The sequence below is a fragment of the Syzygium oleosum genome, unplaced genomic scaffold, assembly GCF_021117445.2.
Source record: "Syzygium oleosum isolate NSW1041296 unplaced genomic scaffold, Sole_v2.1 Sole_v2.21, whole genome shotgun sequence".
Classification (NCBI taxonomy): domain Eukaryota; kingdom Viridiplantae; phylum Streptophyta; class Magnoliopsida; order Myrtales; family Myrtaceae; genus Syzygium; species Syzygium oleosum.
This window is the reverse complement of record NW_026607505.1, coordinates 4,878,208-4,891,813: the sequence shown is the minus strand read 5'-3', so window position 1 is coordinate 4,891,813 and position 13,606 is coordinate 4,878,208. Positions and strand designations below refer to the sequence as shown.

The 13,606-nt window shown below is 42.9% G+C and overlaps 2 protein-coding genes across 3 annotated transcripts; one reads left to right on the top strand and one right to left on the bottom strand.

The window, feature by feature from the left end:
- The first annotated feature begins 1,917 nt into the window (after positions 1 to 1,917).
- Positions 1,918 to 3,991, top strand: LOC115671201 (protein OXIDATIVE STRESS 3 LIKE 1). The gene is made up of 2 exons (XM_030592693.2): positions 1,918 to 2,376; positions 3,140 to 3,991. Exons 1-2 carry the CDS (start codon positions 2,036 to 2,038, stop codon positions 3,633 to 3,635), a joined length of 837 nt encoding a protein of 278 aa, XP_030448553.1. The 5' UTR covers positions 1,918 to 2,035; the 3' UTR covers positions 3,636 to 3,991.
- Positions 3,992 to 4,426: 435 nt separating this feature from the next.
- Positions 4,427 to 12,596, bottom strand: LOC115671199 (LRR receptor-like serine/threonine-protein kinase ERECTA). Of its 2 annotated transcripts, XM_030592690.2 has the most exons (27): positions 11,848 to 12,596; positions 11,207 to 11,345; positions 11,036 to 11,107; positions 10,602 to 10,673; positions 10,398 to 10,469; positions 10,238 to 10,309; positions 10,079 to 10,150; positions 9,910 to 9,981; positions 9,745 to 9,816; positions 9,585 to 9,653; positions 9,418 to 9,489; positions 9,255 to 9,326; positions 9,103 to 9,174; positions 8,707 to 8,778; positions 8,484 to 8,555; positions 8,338 to 8,409; positions 8,119 to 8,190; positions 7,968 to 8,039; positions 7,805 to 7,876; positions 7,642 to 7,713; positions 7,448 to 7,516; positions 7,299 to 7,370; positions 7,115 to 7,188; positions 6,686 to 6,814; positions 6,011 to 6,361; positions 5,365 to 5,735; positions 4,427 to 5,009 (listed from the first exon to the last, which is right to left on the bottom strand). In XM_030592690.2, the coding sequence occupies exons 1-27, from the start codon at positions 11,921 to 11,923 to the stop codon at positions 4,620 to 4,622; spliced, it is 2,964 nt and encodes a 987-aa protein (XP_030448550.1). In that variant the 5' UTR covers positions 11,924 to 12,596; the 3' UTR covers positions 4,427 to 4,619. The 2 variants fall into 2 exon arrangements, with proteins under 2 accessions (XP_030448550.1, XP_056176806.1); XM_056320831.1 differs by lacking the exon at positions 7,448 to 7,516.
- Positions 12,597 to 13,606: the final 1,010 nt, after the last annotated feature.

Genomic DNA, 13,606 nt, shown 5'->3' with positions numbered 1-13,606 from the left:
CCGGGGACGTGTTGGAATGGCACGCGCGGCTGAATCAGTTAGATCTAAGACCCGGCGGCGCGTGAAGCCGCATCCATCGGCCGTCCGCGACGAAATTGCAGGATCCGGCTCGCCCGGGGGGGGGGGACGGGCAAGCATGGCGGTGGTGATTTTAACAAAACGGATAGCGAAAGACTCTCCAGCAACAACCGAAAAACTATGGACCTGGCGGAGAAACGGGAGGCGACGCGCCCGATGCAGCCGGCAATCAATGCACATATCCAATACCTCCAAAAGACGGTACATTGGATTATTTTAACATATCCAGAGCATTCAACAGCCATGATTGTGTTTTAAAAGCATTATCCTCTCGCTGTGCCCCCGTAATTTTCAGATAATAAATGGAACTCTTGAAACGTGGACAAACCCACTCATATACTTACATATAATATATATATATATATATATATAATTATACAGAGGTGTTTCCTCAGAAGGGATATGAAAGAGAAAGAGAAAGAGAAAGAGAAAGGGAAAGAGAGGAGAGAAGCGTCATGGGAGCCAGCAGATTTCCACGGAAACAACGAGCGCGTGTATTGCGGAAAGACGTAAACCCCTAAAAAATGTGGGTGCGCCGCGTGTGCTGCTTCTTGTGTGCGCGTGGGCCCCGCCCCCCACACCCCCTGTCGTTGTGGATAAGGCCTCGAAGCGGAGCCATCGGCGCCACGTCATCGGGCCCGACCCTCCGACCGACCACATCTCCTCAGCAAGTCAAACCCCCCGCCGTCGCGTGTCTCGACGCGGTCAGCGTCCCCCCCTCCCCCCACCCTCCCCCGGGCACGGGCAGCTGCCCCCAACCCCCGCCCCCCTCCTTCGGGCAGCTGCGGAATGTACCTTTCTACCCCTCTCCCCCCCCCCCCCCCCCCGCCAGCTTCGCTTCGGCCGTCGCCGGGATCGGGTGCGTCGCGGTCCACGGCGGCCCCGCGTGGGTCTCCCCCGCTCTAGAAAAATCGAGAATATGCATTTAATAATTCAACTAATGATTAAAAGAAAAAAAATACTAACTAATGAAACGTCCTTGACTAACATTTGTTAATCGATGCATCCCTACGAGCGATCTTCTATGATAAAGAATTGACCTCGCCGCCGAGGACCAGTGGTGTCAATAAACTGTGATATAGCAGTTAATCGGATAAGCTGACGGCTAAAAAAAAATGATAATTATATATATTTCGACACGAAATCAAATTGATAGGGCGGAATTTTGTCAATTCAAGATACCTCTAAAGTCTTTGACCCGAAGAAAAAATGCCTTCAAATTGTTCCTCGAGTATTTTTATTTTTGAATTCTCGTTTATTTGATACCAAATTCTTCCTACCCATCATGTATTTCTCATTTTAAAAAAATGTGCGATGATTTTTTTTTCAATTTTCATTTTTCGGTAAAATCCGATCGTTTATAAATTAACCGTCGAAGGGATAATAAAGAAATGAATATCCGTTAATCACGGGGAAATGGATAATAATCCATTTCCCTTCCCTGGGTAACGGCTCTAACAGAGCTGGATAAAGCTCTGTCTGAATATTTATCGAAAGCCGAAGCAAATTATCTCTGACCCGTTCTGATAATTATCAAGTAAAACCATTAAACAAATAAATAAAAAGACAGCTCGCAATAATAACAACAACAATTATTATTATTATTACCCGAAAATGATGTTGTAATATTCTGACAACGGATAAGGATAAGAACAATTCCTCCTAATCTTTATCCTCTTCCTCCCTTTGTCCGGTGGTCCCCACCTCCCTCCTCTTTCCTTCAAGGGAAAAAAAAAAATTTTAAAAAATCGACCGGAAATTTAGCCGGAATATAAAACCTAACCCTCGCTCGTCTTCTTCAACCTCTCGTCTCTGTTCGTTCCTGTCGTTTCTCGTCTCACTCGCGCGCAGCGAAGAACAGCGACGACACGATCCGATCCGATTCGATCAGTCCGATCGCCATTTCCGTCCGCCGCGGAGCTTCGGGAGGGAGGCAGGCAGGAGCGCTCGCGCGCGAATGGCGGCGGCTATGTCGGTCGCGCTGCACAGCGGCCGCGGGGTCGAGGTCGAGCCCCCCGGGTTCTCGATCGGCGCCGTCCGGCCGCCCTCGGCCTTCGATCCGCCGGAACTCGACTCCTCCGGCGGCGAGGGGGGCGGCGCGGCGGCGGCGAGGCCGGCGCGGAGCAGCTCGTCGTCGTCGTTGTCGTCCTCGATCGGGAAGGACAGCGACGACACCGGGAACCGGTCGTCGGGGGGAGGGGGGGAGGAGGAGGAGGACGGGGAGGAGCACGAGGTGCAGAGCTTTTACAAGGGGCCGCTGGAGATGATGGACGCGCTGGAGGAGGTCTTGCCTATGAGGTAAATCGATCGAAGCTCGTCAATTTAATCGATCTCTTAGGGGACCGAGAGCTTACTCGAGGATGGGATTAGGTTTAGATCGCTCTGTGCTGCGAGTCTGATGCTTACAGGAGATTCTCTTCGGTGGGTGTTGGAAGAATGTTTCCTGGATTGTTGTACCTCTGTATCTGCTCAAGATTTGGTGTTGCGTCGTAAAGGTTCTTATCAATTTATTGACTTGATGCTCGTTGATGCGTGATGCTAGAGTACTGTGTCTAGCTTTTCACGTTCATTCGATTGAAGCAAAATTTGGTCGGTCGTTGCATGAACTAGGGTTAGAGATCTTCTGGAAAGGAAAACTAAGTCGGGACGATGTGCTGGCTTGCCTTGAATCCGGGGTAGCATCATAATTTTATAGTCAAGTATTTAGCAGGAACCTCGTTTAAGGTTTAGGATGACAAACAGCTTTGATGGGCCTTCTTCTTTTTTCAGTTAAGGGTAGTGATTATAAGTTTCATCATCTGTTTATCATGGGATTATCAGATTTGGTTGCTGTGTTCCTCTGGAATTTCGTCAATGGTTAGATTGTCTTAGGCTAGAGTAGAGATAAGTGACTGCTTTTGCATACTTGATGTGGAAACGGTTGCTCTACCTTAAAAACGCGATTTGAGTCGATTTTCTCAAACACGGGGGAAAGTTTTGAGTTGAAATGGTCCTTCCCTATACGCAAAGATATAACATCTCTTATGTGCCGTTGCTTATGGTTGCTTTTGATTATTTGCAGGAGGGGCATATCAAAGTTCTATGATGGCAAGTCGAAATCTTTCACAAGCTTAGCAGATGCTTCTTCTTCATCTGTAAAAGAGATCGCGAAACCTGAAAATGCCTTTAGCAGAAGGCGCAGAAATATGCTCGCATCCAGTTACACGTGGGACAAAAGCCGCAATTTCCCTCTTAGAAGCAACATAGCGGGGATATCTAAGAGACCGCTCAGCTCGAGCAAGAGTACATTGGCCCTGGCGGTCGCTATGTGCAACTCAGAGAGTTTTAGTTCCACAAGTGAAGACTCTAGTACCAGCTCTGTTTCACGATCTCCTCCTCGGCTTCCACCTCTTCATCCGCGTGGGAAGGGTTCTCATAACCAGATTGCTTCTCCTCAACGGAATTTCTCGCCCTGGCGGTCGTACTCCTTAGCTGATCTGCAGCAATGTGCAAACCGATCGAGCTCAGCCGTCTATGACTCGGTTACTGAAAAAGCTGACTTTGAGGATATAGCTTGAGAACTGTAGATTGTGCTAGGCTCGGTTCGGTTTAGTTTCCATGAGGTTCATTCGTGTTCAGGGGGGTGGGCGGGCGGTTGGGGGGGGCGCGGGTTGTATGGGTTTTAGTCAGGTTTTGGATACATGTTCCACTTGTACTAATTTATTTCTCTACGAGAGTTTCAGGACATTGCAAAACTACGAGGTGGGCAGTGCGACCGCTACATCTGAGGTTCAAAGCCATTGCCCATGTATTTTGCGGGACGATGGACTGGAAGTTTGTAAATATGTTCACTAGCATCAAAGAAATTGTAGTCTATTTGTAATGCTCGTGTGTTTTCTGCTAAATCAAATGCCCTAGGGCTTGTGCTGTTGAATTTTGAACTTCGGATGGAAGATGCGAGAGATTCTTGAGGTTAATAAAACCTGAGTTTTAATTAATGGGTCAAACAATGTTTAGCAGAAATGAACCGTCCAAAAACATAGAAAAAGATGTATTTGTGGCATAAACAAGATTTCTCCCAACAAAAGCTCGAGAACATGCCTCTCCATCCAGGAAAAACCCGACTGAACTGAACCACCTTCAGTCAGCGCGTTAGACTGGATCTATTTCGATTCAGATGCTGCATAATGCACTACGAACAGAACTCTTTTGGCAAATGGTCCTTGATGTATTTTCCACTGCGTCTGCTCATTAGTACTTTTCTACCATCAGAACAGGAGTACTCGATGACATACAGGACCAGACGGCAGCGACGGCTGTCCACCATGTGCAAAAATTAGTATCATACTTAAACACAGTACAGCGCTCATGGAAGAATCTGGGCACAACCCATTTGACCTATCAGTATCAGTGAGAGTTTGTTCAAACCTTTTCACTTAAGCTAGAAACTGGTACTAAAAAAGAAAAGTACTAGAACTTGCTAAGAGAACGTGAAGTACCACATAATTATACACATTTTCCCTCTTGCCTCCATCCCACCTAAAATAGCCTACTCGTCCTTCTTAAGCCGATTTTTCCGGCTCCAAGTCGCTGTTCTGAGAGATCACCTCACCAAATTTCAGGAAGAGTTGGGCATCCGAGGTGCTCATGGCCGAGCAATTTACCAAGTGCGGAGTCTTCAAATTTGCGTACTCATCCATGTAACTAGCTATCTTTGTGCACGGGAGAGCGGACCCTACCGTGGACAATTGCTTCGGTGGGGTTGTGGACGGCACCAGGCTTGCAAGAACTCTAGCCACTTCGTGCATGGTAGGACGTTCCGATGGTTGCCTCTTAGTGCACAAGAGAGCAAGTTGGAAAACCTTCTTCACAGCTCCGAGATCTTTACATGTGGCAGTGACGTCGGGATCAACTGTTTCCATTACAGCATCGCTTGCAGTCTTGGATAGGATCTAATGAGAATCCAAAGCAATTAACATAAGAGAAATCGCAAGACGTACTTATTTTGCATTATGCAAGTTGTCATTGTTGTGAACAACGAAAAACTGCAGAGATCGACCAAACATGCAGAATCCTAGAGTCCTAACCAGGATATGACAACCTTGCCTTTCAAAAACTCACAGAGCGTGCAAAGAACACGTTTGATACCATGACCAATCTAAAATCATTCAGTCGGGCAACTAAACTGCTGATATTATGCAATTGCCCAAGATTCTACTAGCCACTACTCACAACAGACTTGTTCTTGTAAGAGTATGAACCAAAAGAAAACGAGAGGAATTAAAGGATTTTGGATGAAAGACAAACCAGGTGATGGAGATTAGAATCGTCGTCCACTGCTTTCCTGCCAGTCAGCAACTCGAGTAAAACAATTCCATAGCTGTAGACATCTGACTTCTCTGTGAGGCGAGAAGTGCGGGCATATTCTGGGTCTATGTATCCAATGGTCCCCCTTATGCACGTAGAAGTATGGGACTTCGTTGTGCACAGGCTCTTTGCAATCCCAAAATCAGTGAGATGCGCCTCAAATTCCTTATCAAGTAGAATGTTTGATGATTTCACATCCCTGTGGATGATGCGGGGACTACAATCATGGTGGAGATATGCAAGCCCCTCAGCGGCACCAAGTGCTATCTTGAGACGAGCATCCCAGTCAAGCTTCTTTTTCTTTGCAGGGCCTACAGAAATCATTAAATCGTAAAGATCTAAGGTCGGAAGAATCCTGATACAATCAAAACCTAAGACTGATTTATTTCAGGATTTCGATATACATGAATTGAAGAAAATTTAGCAGAAGAGTGAAATGAGTATAATAAAAGCCACTTCAGATTTTTACTCTTACGTGCTTACTCAATCTAGTTCTCACATATGGTGGGAAAAAGTTTGATGTTTGAATCTGCCTAAAAGGCTCTTGAACAGGACAACCATGTCATTAGAGAGAAACTTCACTCACCATGGAGAATATCCCAGAGGCTCCCATTTTCCATGTAATCGTAAAAAAGAAGGTTGCCAGAAGGAGACAGAGAGTATCCTTGGAGGCAGACGAGATTCCGGTGCTTGATGCTTCCGACGGTCTCAAGCTCTGTCTCGAACTCCTTCAAGCACTGCGGATACTGAGAGTAGAGTCTCTTGATGGCGACCGGCTTGCAATTTTTAAGAACGCATTTGTATACTGTGCTTGAAGCCCCATGACCAATTATATACTTCTCACTTAAATTCTCAGTCATCCTCATGATATCCTCGTAGACATGTAGGGCCATGTTCATGTGTAGAATTACCAGCTTTGGTGATGAGTAGTAAATGGCTATTGAGCAACAATATAAGAGTTAAGTGCAAGATTACAGGCTCAATGATTTCACTACAGGCAAAAACTGTTTCACAGGATTTTCAAAAGAGCTCATTGTCAGAACCAAGAATCTCGTTTTGGTGACAACGCGTGCTTGTTTATCATAATAAGGACATAAGTCATGAGGCAAGGCAAACATGTCAAGGTAATCCTGCTGATGGTAGAAGTACAGTTCCTAAAGTACAACTGATAAGTTCACAAGCATGAGCTTATATAGTTGTTGAAGAAAATATCCCCATTCTATGATGCAGTAAGAAATATGTTACTCAAGATGCATGGTACCTGGTTTATCAAGGGATCCATCAACGAATGGTTTAGAATTCTGAGGTCGGCATGCTGCCACGAGAATCATGAGAAGGATAACAAGTGCACCAAGAGCAATTCCCAATATGGCAGCTTTAGAAATTGTAACTGCAAATATGAATAGTAAGAATACACAAAATCACTTACACAACCAAATATTATGTAACATGCATCTCAAAGCTAAAATGAACATATCACCCCAAAACAGTACCCAGTGCTATTTTGTATGGTTGGTCATTCTTCATATGTAAGGTCCCAGAAAAAATAGATTTAGGTGAACAGAAGATGAAAGAAACCAAATTTCCCTCTTTTCTTTGAAATCTGAAGCATGTATTGTTGTTCTTTATGATCAAAAGCATGTATTTGGCAAAGCAGCTACTACAGAACATGCTTTAGATTCATGTTTACCTCTCTCAGTCAGGTGAGAATTGCCACAAGGAGAATTTAGCCAATAGCCACAGAGTCGAGGATTCCCAACAAAACTGCACCAACGATTATAGAAAATTTGAAAAAAAAAAAAAGAAAAAGCTGGTATGCAAGTGGAGATGTTCAGGATTACTCATTCATGAAGCTTAGTATCTATTTTGCTTGCCTGTCTGGTGAAAACCGGGAGAAATTGTCATTTGTGGGTATTTGCCCAACCAAGTTGTTGTATGATACGTTTCTACAAAATTTAAGAAAATATTGTACCGTTATTATCTATGCAGCATTGGGACAGGATTGGGACAGCAATGAACTTACAGAATAGTCAGACTAAGGCAATTCATCAGTGAAATCACATCTCCAGATAAATTATTATGGTCCAGCCTCCTGTAAAGTTAGGCATAACATTATCTACATTTGATGCGTGAAAACATGAACCCTAAAATTAAATATCCAAGTTTAGGAATATTATATAAAACATCGTAGGCCCATCGAAGGGAGAGAATGCGTACAATGAGAACATGTTTTGAAGTTGACTAAGTTCTTCAGGGATCAAGCCAGATAGATGATTATTTGAAAGATCTCTGCAACATAGAGAGTTAAATTAGTAACTCAGGAATTCATCCGTCTTCAAAGTAAATTTCAGCAAGTAGCATGAGATGATAGGTTTTATACATATCCATGATGCTTCTCAAATTGCCAAACTCAGCAGGAATAAATCCTGTCAAGTGATTTCTGCTCAGATTCCTGCAAACAGAACAAACAGAGAAATCAGCACAACATCAGATGATGCCTCCCATCTCCATGGGACCATTGTTTTCTAGTTTACGACACTCACAGCTTCAGCAGATGTTCCAAGTCGCCAAGAGAAGAAGGGATAGAACCACTGAGCTTATTATTGGAAAGATCCCTGTGTAAGAGTAGAAATAAGCAACAATCCAAACGTGTTGACCATGGGCATTAAAGAAACTAAGGAAGTCTAAACTTACAGGATATCCAAATTCCCAATGCGGGAAAGCTCAATTGGAATGGAACCCTTAAGATTGTTTGATGAAACATTCCTACACAGAGGAGCAATCAAAATGGTGGAAAAGGATTATGTGAAGGGATAAAGTCTGTCACCAAAGAATGCTTATCGACTCTTTCTAGCAATGAAAGAAGCACCGTGACAAACAATGATCGAAAGGAGTTCTAGTAATGCTACTTACAGTTTTGTCATTATCTCTAGCCTCTGCAAAGAAGGGGGAATAGTCCCATTCAATTTGTTCCCATGCACATTGCTGCACGATGACGTAAAGAGTCATGATACCAACTTTCCATATAAAGGAAACTAAAATTACGATAACCTGCTTACAGGCTGTTGAGATTTGTACAGGAGCTGATATTATCGGGAATCGGTCCTTCGAGATTATTGTTGGCAACATTCCTGAGACAATGAATGAGGGAATCAACCATGATATATGGAGTCATCATATTAAAACTTTATTATTAGGAAGAATTACAAACAATCTGCATATATAAATTTAAAAAAAGAATATTAAGCTCCGGAAATTAGGAATCATGGAGGATGAACATACAGGTCATATAACTCAGTAAGCTTCCCAAGCTCAGGCGGAATACTCCCTGTGAGATAATTATCGTTCAATTCCCTGTTAAAGAAGAATTTTGCACATTATTAATCACTTCCGACAGAGGTAATCTGCCGAAAGGAACATTCAACATAGAGCTGGGGCAAGAAGATGTTCTAAGTGGCCTGAAACATGCAGAACGTATTCTTATTGATGTTTATTAAAGCTTATGGAGGATGCCAGATTATCATGGGAACGGACTTGGAAAAACTATTTAGAACAGGAGAATGTGACAGTTATAAAGATCCTCAATCAGGAAAAAAGTTGCAGAAAATGGATATCACATGCAGAGGAAATCACATGCATAGCTTCAAGAAAATCCAATATAAGAGAAGCTAAGCATACAAATAATGAAGCTTTGACATATTTCCGAGCTCCGGAGGGATATGTCCGGTCAGTTTGTTGCCATGCAAGTACCTACAACAAGTTTCATACCCAGGTCAAGCTTAAATACAAAAAGTGTAAACAAATGATAGCAAGTATCGAGGATAACATACAGTTTCTCCGTGTAGGTCAAATTTCCCAAAATAGGAGGTATGGGTCCAGTTAACATGTTGCAGCTCAGATCTCTAGACGATTAAGAGAAACAAGATGTTAAAACAAGTGTTGAAAAACAATTATTCTGAACGTAAAATAGGAGAATATGAGATTTTCACTCACAAGACTGCAAGGGCCTGCATGAGACCAATCACAGACGGAATTTGCCCTGAAAGCTGATTACCTTGCAATGACCTAGTACGCAGACAGATTGCAAAAAGAATTAGGGAAAGTTTTGATAGATCAAATGCAAATATTTGAAATACTCTACAGAAGTTGCAAGCACATACAAGGTGGCCACTTGCAGGAACCCAATGTTGAATGGAATTTCCCCTGTTAACCGATTATAGGACAAGTCCCTACCAATAAAAGATGAAGATTTTATGATTGTCAAATCAGAGAATGCAATAATGAAGTGATCAGGCAGCTCTTAGTTTCGTGAACACATACAAGACCTGGAAGGCTGTGCAGTTGCCTATACTGGGAGGAATGCTTCCGGTTAAACTATTGTTTCTAACATCACTGCACGTCAGAAGGGCAATAATGTTCAAAAGGAGATCTAAGTTAACAGAAATTTTTGACAGGCTTGTGGTCAAAACAATGAAGAAGACTTACAAGTACCATAAACCAGTTAATTGACACATGTCGGGGGATAGTGTGCCCACTAAATTGTTCCCTCGCAATCCGCTAGAGTTGGACGAGATTGAAAAAAATATAATGAGCGTCCACTACTTGATGCATAAATTAGCGAAAAACAAAAAGTTCACAGGATCAGTATACTCACAGATACTGTAAGACTTCATTCCAATACAGTAGTCTGGGTATCTCCCCACTCAAGTTATTTTGAGCTAAATCCCTGGACAAATTCCATAATTAATTATTTCGAGCATGAAGCTTACCCTTGATAACAAATAGTAAGCACAATACGTGAATCTGAACATACAGAATCTTCAAATTTGGAATCTGAGAAAGGGTCGAAGGAATCGGTCCAATAAGCTGATTGTTCTTCAATACCCTAAAGATATCAGAAAGAACATCGTATAAAAATTTCAACTTCATACTCTTCAAAACTGCATCGACAAATGATTGCCAAAAAGGCTTACAGGCACTCCAGCTGCTTCAACTTTGATATTGAGAACGGGATGTCCCCATATAACTCATTAAATGACAAATCCCTGAGAGATTGATCACCATGGTTAACAGCGAATGAAAAAAGGCACGCACAAAATCAATAAGCATGTATTGTGATTCCAAGGTATTCAGATTCACTCATAAAGCTGGACATATTCAAAACAAACTGAACTTACAGGCTCCTCAGAGAAGAACAATCCCCTATCTCATCTGGAATCTGCCCCGTGAGCCGGTTTCTACTCAAATCACTGCTCAATTGTACAAAATCCAGAGAGGTGGGCAATAGTTAATTTCAACAGACTATAGGGCAACGCAACACAATCAGTCACCCATAACCAACTGTCCAGAAGATACAAATAATAGTGGGGGAACCCAAGTATTTACTACTTAATCAGCCTCAGTCTATTCATTCAGAAAAATGCATATTACAAGCTTAGTGCCTACTTCATAATGGTAGCTTGCCTCAACCCCTCAATTTCATTTCTAGTTATACACAAACTGCTTCACACCATTAAACTTAATTTTCCTCATTTAGAAGCGCTCAAAAAGTATACCAATAAGGGTAACGAAAATCGTTGCAAATATAGAGAATGCATAGAGAGGACATTACAGTGAGAGAAGGCCTTTAAGATCTCCAATGGAGGGAGAGATTTCGCCATCCATATTTAGACCTGTCAAATTGCTACATCACGAAAACACCAATCATAAACTTATGTGCCAAACAATGTTGTAAACAAGAAAAACTACGACAAAATTAAAGAAATCCACCAAGACTGCTTACAGCTCTACCACATTGAAGGTGACATTGTCGCAGGAGACCCCTCTCCACACACAATAATCAGAGGATGGTGAGTCTGTCCAATCGTAAAGAACATCGTCCACGTCCCTTAACGATTTCTTTACCTCCAACAGTGTGGCTCCTTCACATCATGCAAAAACAAGCACGAATGAATAACGAACACTAACCAACCCCCGATCACAAAATGCAAATTAAGCATTTCGCGAATTTCGCAGAAACGCGGACATGACAAAGGCATGTAAACACAAACATCTACATCAATGGGAAAACAATGTCCGCATCCAACCATCACCCGACAAGCTCGTTTTTGTTGCCATTCCAAGAGAACCGGGAAATTCAAGAACCAACTTCAGTATACATATTTATATTAAGAAAGGCGAAACATTAAACATAAGCAAATAAAAAATTTGACTTTTTAAGGTTAGCACTTAAGTCTATAGAATAAATATTCAACCAGTCAGTCTCTAAGATTATAAAATTGACCTGAGAATGTTCCACCCACTAAAAAAATTCAAGTTTAACCCATATTACACATAAAAAAATGCGGACTTTGTCCTCCCTGTTTTAAATTCTGAGGAACCAAAGAGAACACGGGGAACACACAAACGAAAGTTAAAACTCACCGTCGTCACAGTCCACCAAATCAGAGCTGAAGCAAACCAGAGAGACCGCAAGTACGAGGACAAGCCGAAATGCCATGACCGTTTTCCCAGCGAACCCACGACTTTTCAAACTCCGAAATTCGCGGCAAAGAACGCCATTCTAAGGCCGAAGGAGCGAACTTGGAACTCGGGTACGAACACAATGCTTCAGAAGCAAAGCTTTGCTCGGTCGGGAGTCTACGTGAAGCTCACCGACGTGTTAACAGCCGAAGAGCGAGGAACGAGAGACCGAAGAAAGAGCAGCGTTTGTTTGCTGGGGGTCTTCAATGTTCACCTTGAAAAAATAACAAGAAAGTTTCGGGCTTTTCATTTGCCTCTGGGATATTATGACAGCTTCAAGTCTGAGATTAGCTTCCTTTTACTCGTTCCATCACATCGTTCTGGCACACATAGGCATCTCTCTCTCTCTCTCTCTCTCTCTGCAGCGAAAGATGGGGTACACTGGATTTCTTTCTATCTTTATTTTTTTCTTTCATTGATGAGCATATAATGCTCGCCACTCACAGGCAAGAGCCCCCCAGAATAGAACTGTAATAAGGCGAGACAGAGATGGGGAGAGAGAGGGAGGGCGAATTATTTCGGGAGAAAAGGTTAAAATACCATCTGCCACACCTCTGCAACGACACCTGCAACACTTCTCTCTCTCCCTCTGCTGCTGCTCTGTGACTCTCTTCGGTGGTGAAATTTCTCTCTCTACATTTCTTTCCCACCACCGTTTCTCTCTCCCTTTTCTTGAATGTTGGGATGCTTATATACATGCCGTAATGAATAGCGGGTCGCTTTCGCTTTTCGGTTCTGCGGGGTGTTTTTGTTGCTGCGGAGATGGGTAAATGTAAATGGTGATCCTTGAGGGTCGAAAAGGACGAGTCATTCTCGCCTCCCTCTCTCGCTCTTCCAGAGCAAGAATTAACTGCGCTCTCGCACCGAGGCCCCCCATCTCATCATTCTCAGTTCTTAATATTCGATGCCCCCCCCCCCCCCCCCCATCTTGTTTCTGTTTGGCATGCCATGCGTTCTGCAAGAAGCTCCTGTGAATTTTGGTTACCATCTTCAACCGCTGCTGGCATATTGCCAAAATCGAATTGGCCTAACGTGTATGCATCAATGCGGGTTCTAGGTTGCAGGGCATCGCTGTGTCGAGTTCGTTTCTTGATCCTTGATGATTGTCGTATTATCGAATGATACAGTGAATTTCATTCAAAGTCATATTACCGAGCGTCGAGCACTGATTGAGAGCATCGCGTAATGAGACGCTATTTAATTCTGAAAATGCTCGACTACTATAAGGAGCTCCTCGTCTGCCCAAGGTATACCTATCCAGAAGTTTTCGCAGCTTCATCACCTAAGATGGAATCATCCATGATCTGACGTGCGTATATTCTTGAAGTTAAGATATTTTTCATTTACTCCTTTCAGCTGTGTGGAGCTTTTCCGGCTTTTAAATTGGTATCCATTAACCTCCTTCGTTCAACACATTTCTCGTAGCAAACTATCGAATTCTGCTAAAAATTAGGATTCTTTTCGAGCCTGTTTCTAGCATAAAATAAATTTGTAGACACTTTCGATTGACGGGCGTTGTGTGTACCTAGAGATAGGTGCGTAACCTCATTCATTCATGCGTCACTCATCCAAAGGTAATTATTATTCGAATAATTATTATACTCTCCGAAAACGCAATTTCTAATGGCTCTCAATCATTGAATTTAAGGAACAAAATGTT

What these genes read in the sequence shown, in the direction of transcription:
- LOC115671201 (XM_030592693.2), top strand. Translation starts at nt 2,036, where the DNA reads ATGGCGGCGGCTATGTCGGTCGCGCTGCACAGCGGCCGCGGGGTCGAG. An exon ending in GAGGAGGTCTTGCCTATGAG is followed by an intron (nt 2,377 to 3,139) that starts GTAAATCGATCG and finishes GATTATTTGCAG; the next exon opens with GAGGGGCATATCAAAGTTCT.
- LOC115671199 (XM_030592690.2), bottom strand. Translation starts at nt 11,923, where the DNA reads ATGGCATTTCGGCTTGTCCTCGTACTTGCGGTCTCTCTGGTTTGCTTC. An exon ending in TGCACAGCCTTCCAGGTCTT is followed by an intron (nt 9,654 to 9,744) that starts GTATGTGTTCAC and finishes TTTTATTGGTAG; the next exon opens with GGACTTGTCCTATAATCGGT. An exon ending in CTTCAAAACATGTTCTCATT is followed by an intron (nt 7,517 to 7,641) that starts GTACGCATTCTC and finishes CTAACTTTACAG; the next exon opens with GAGGCTGGACCATAATAATT.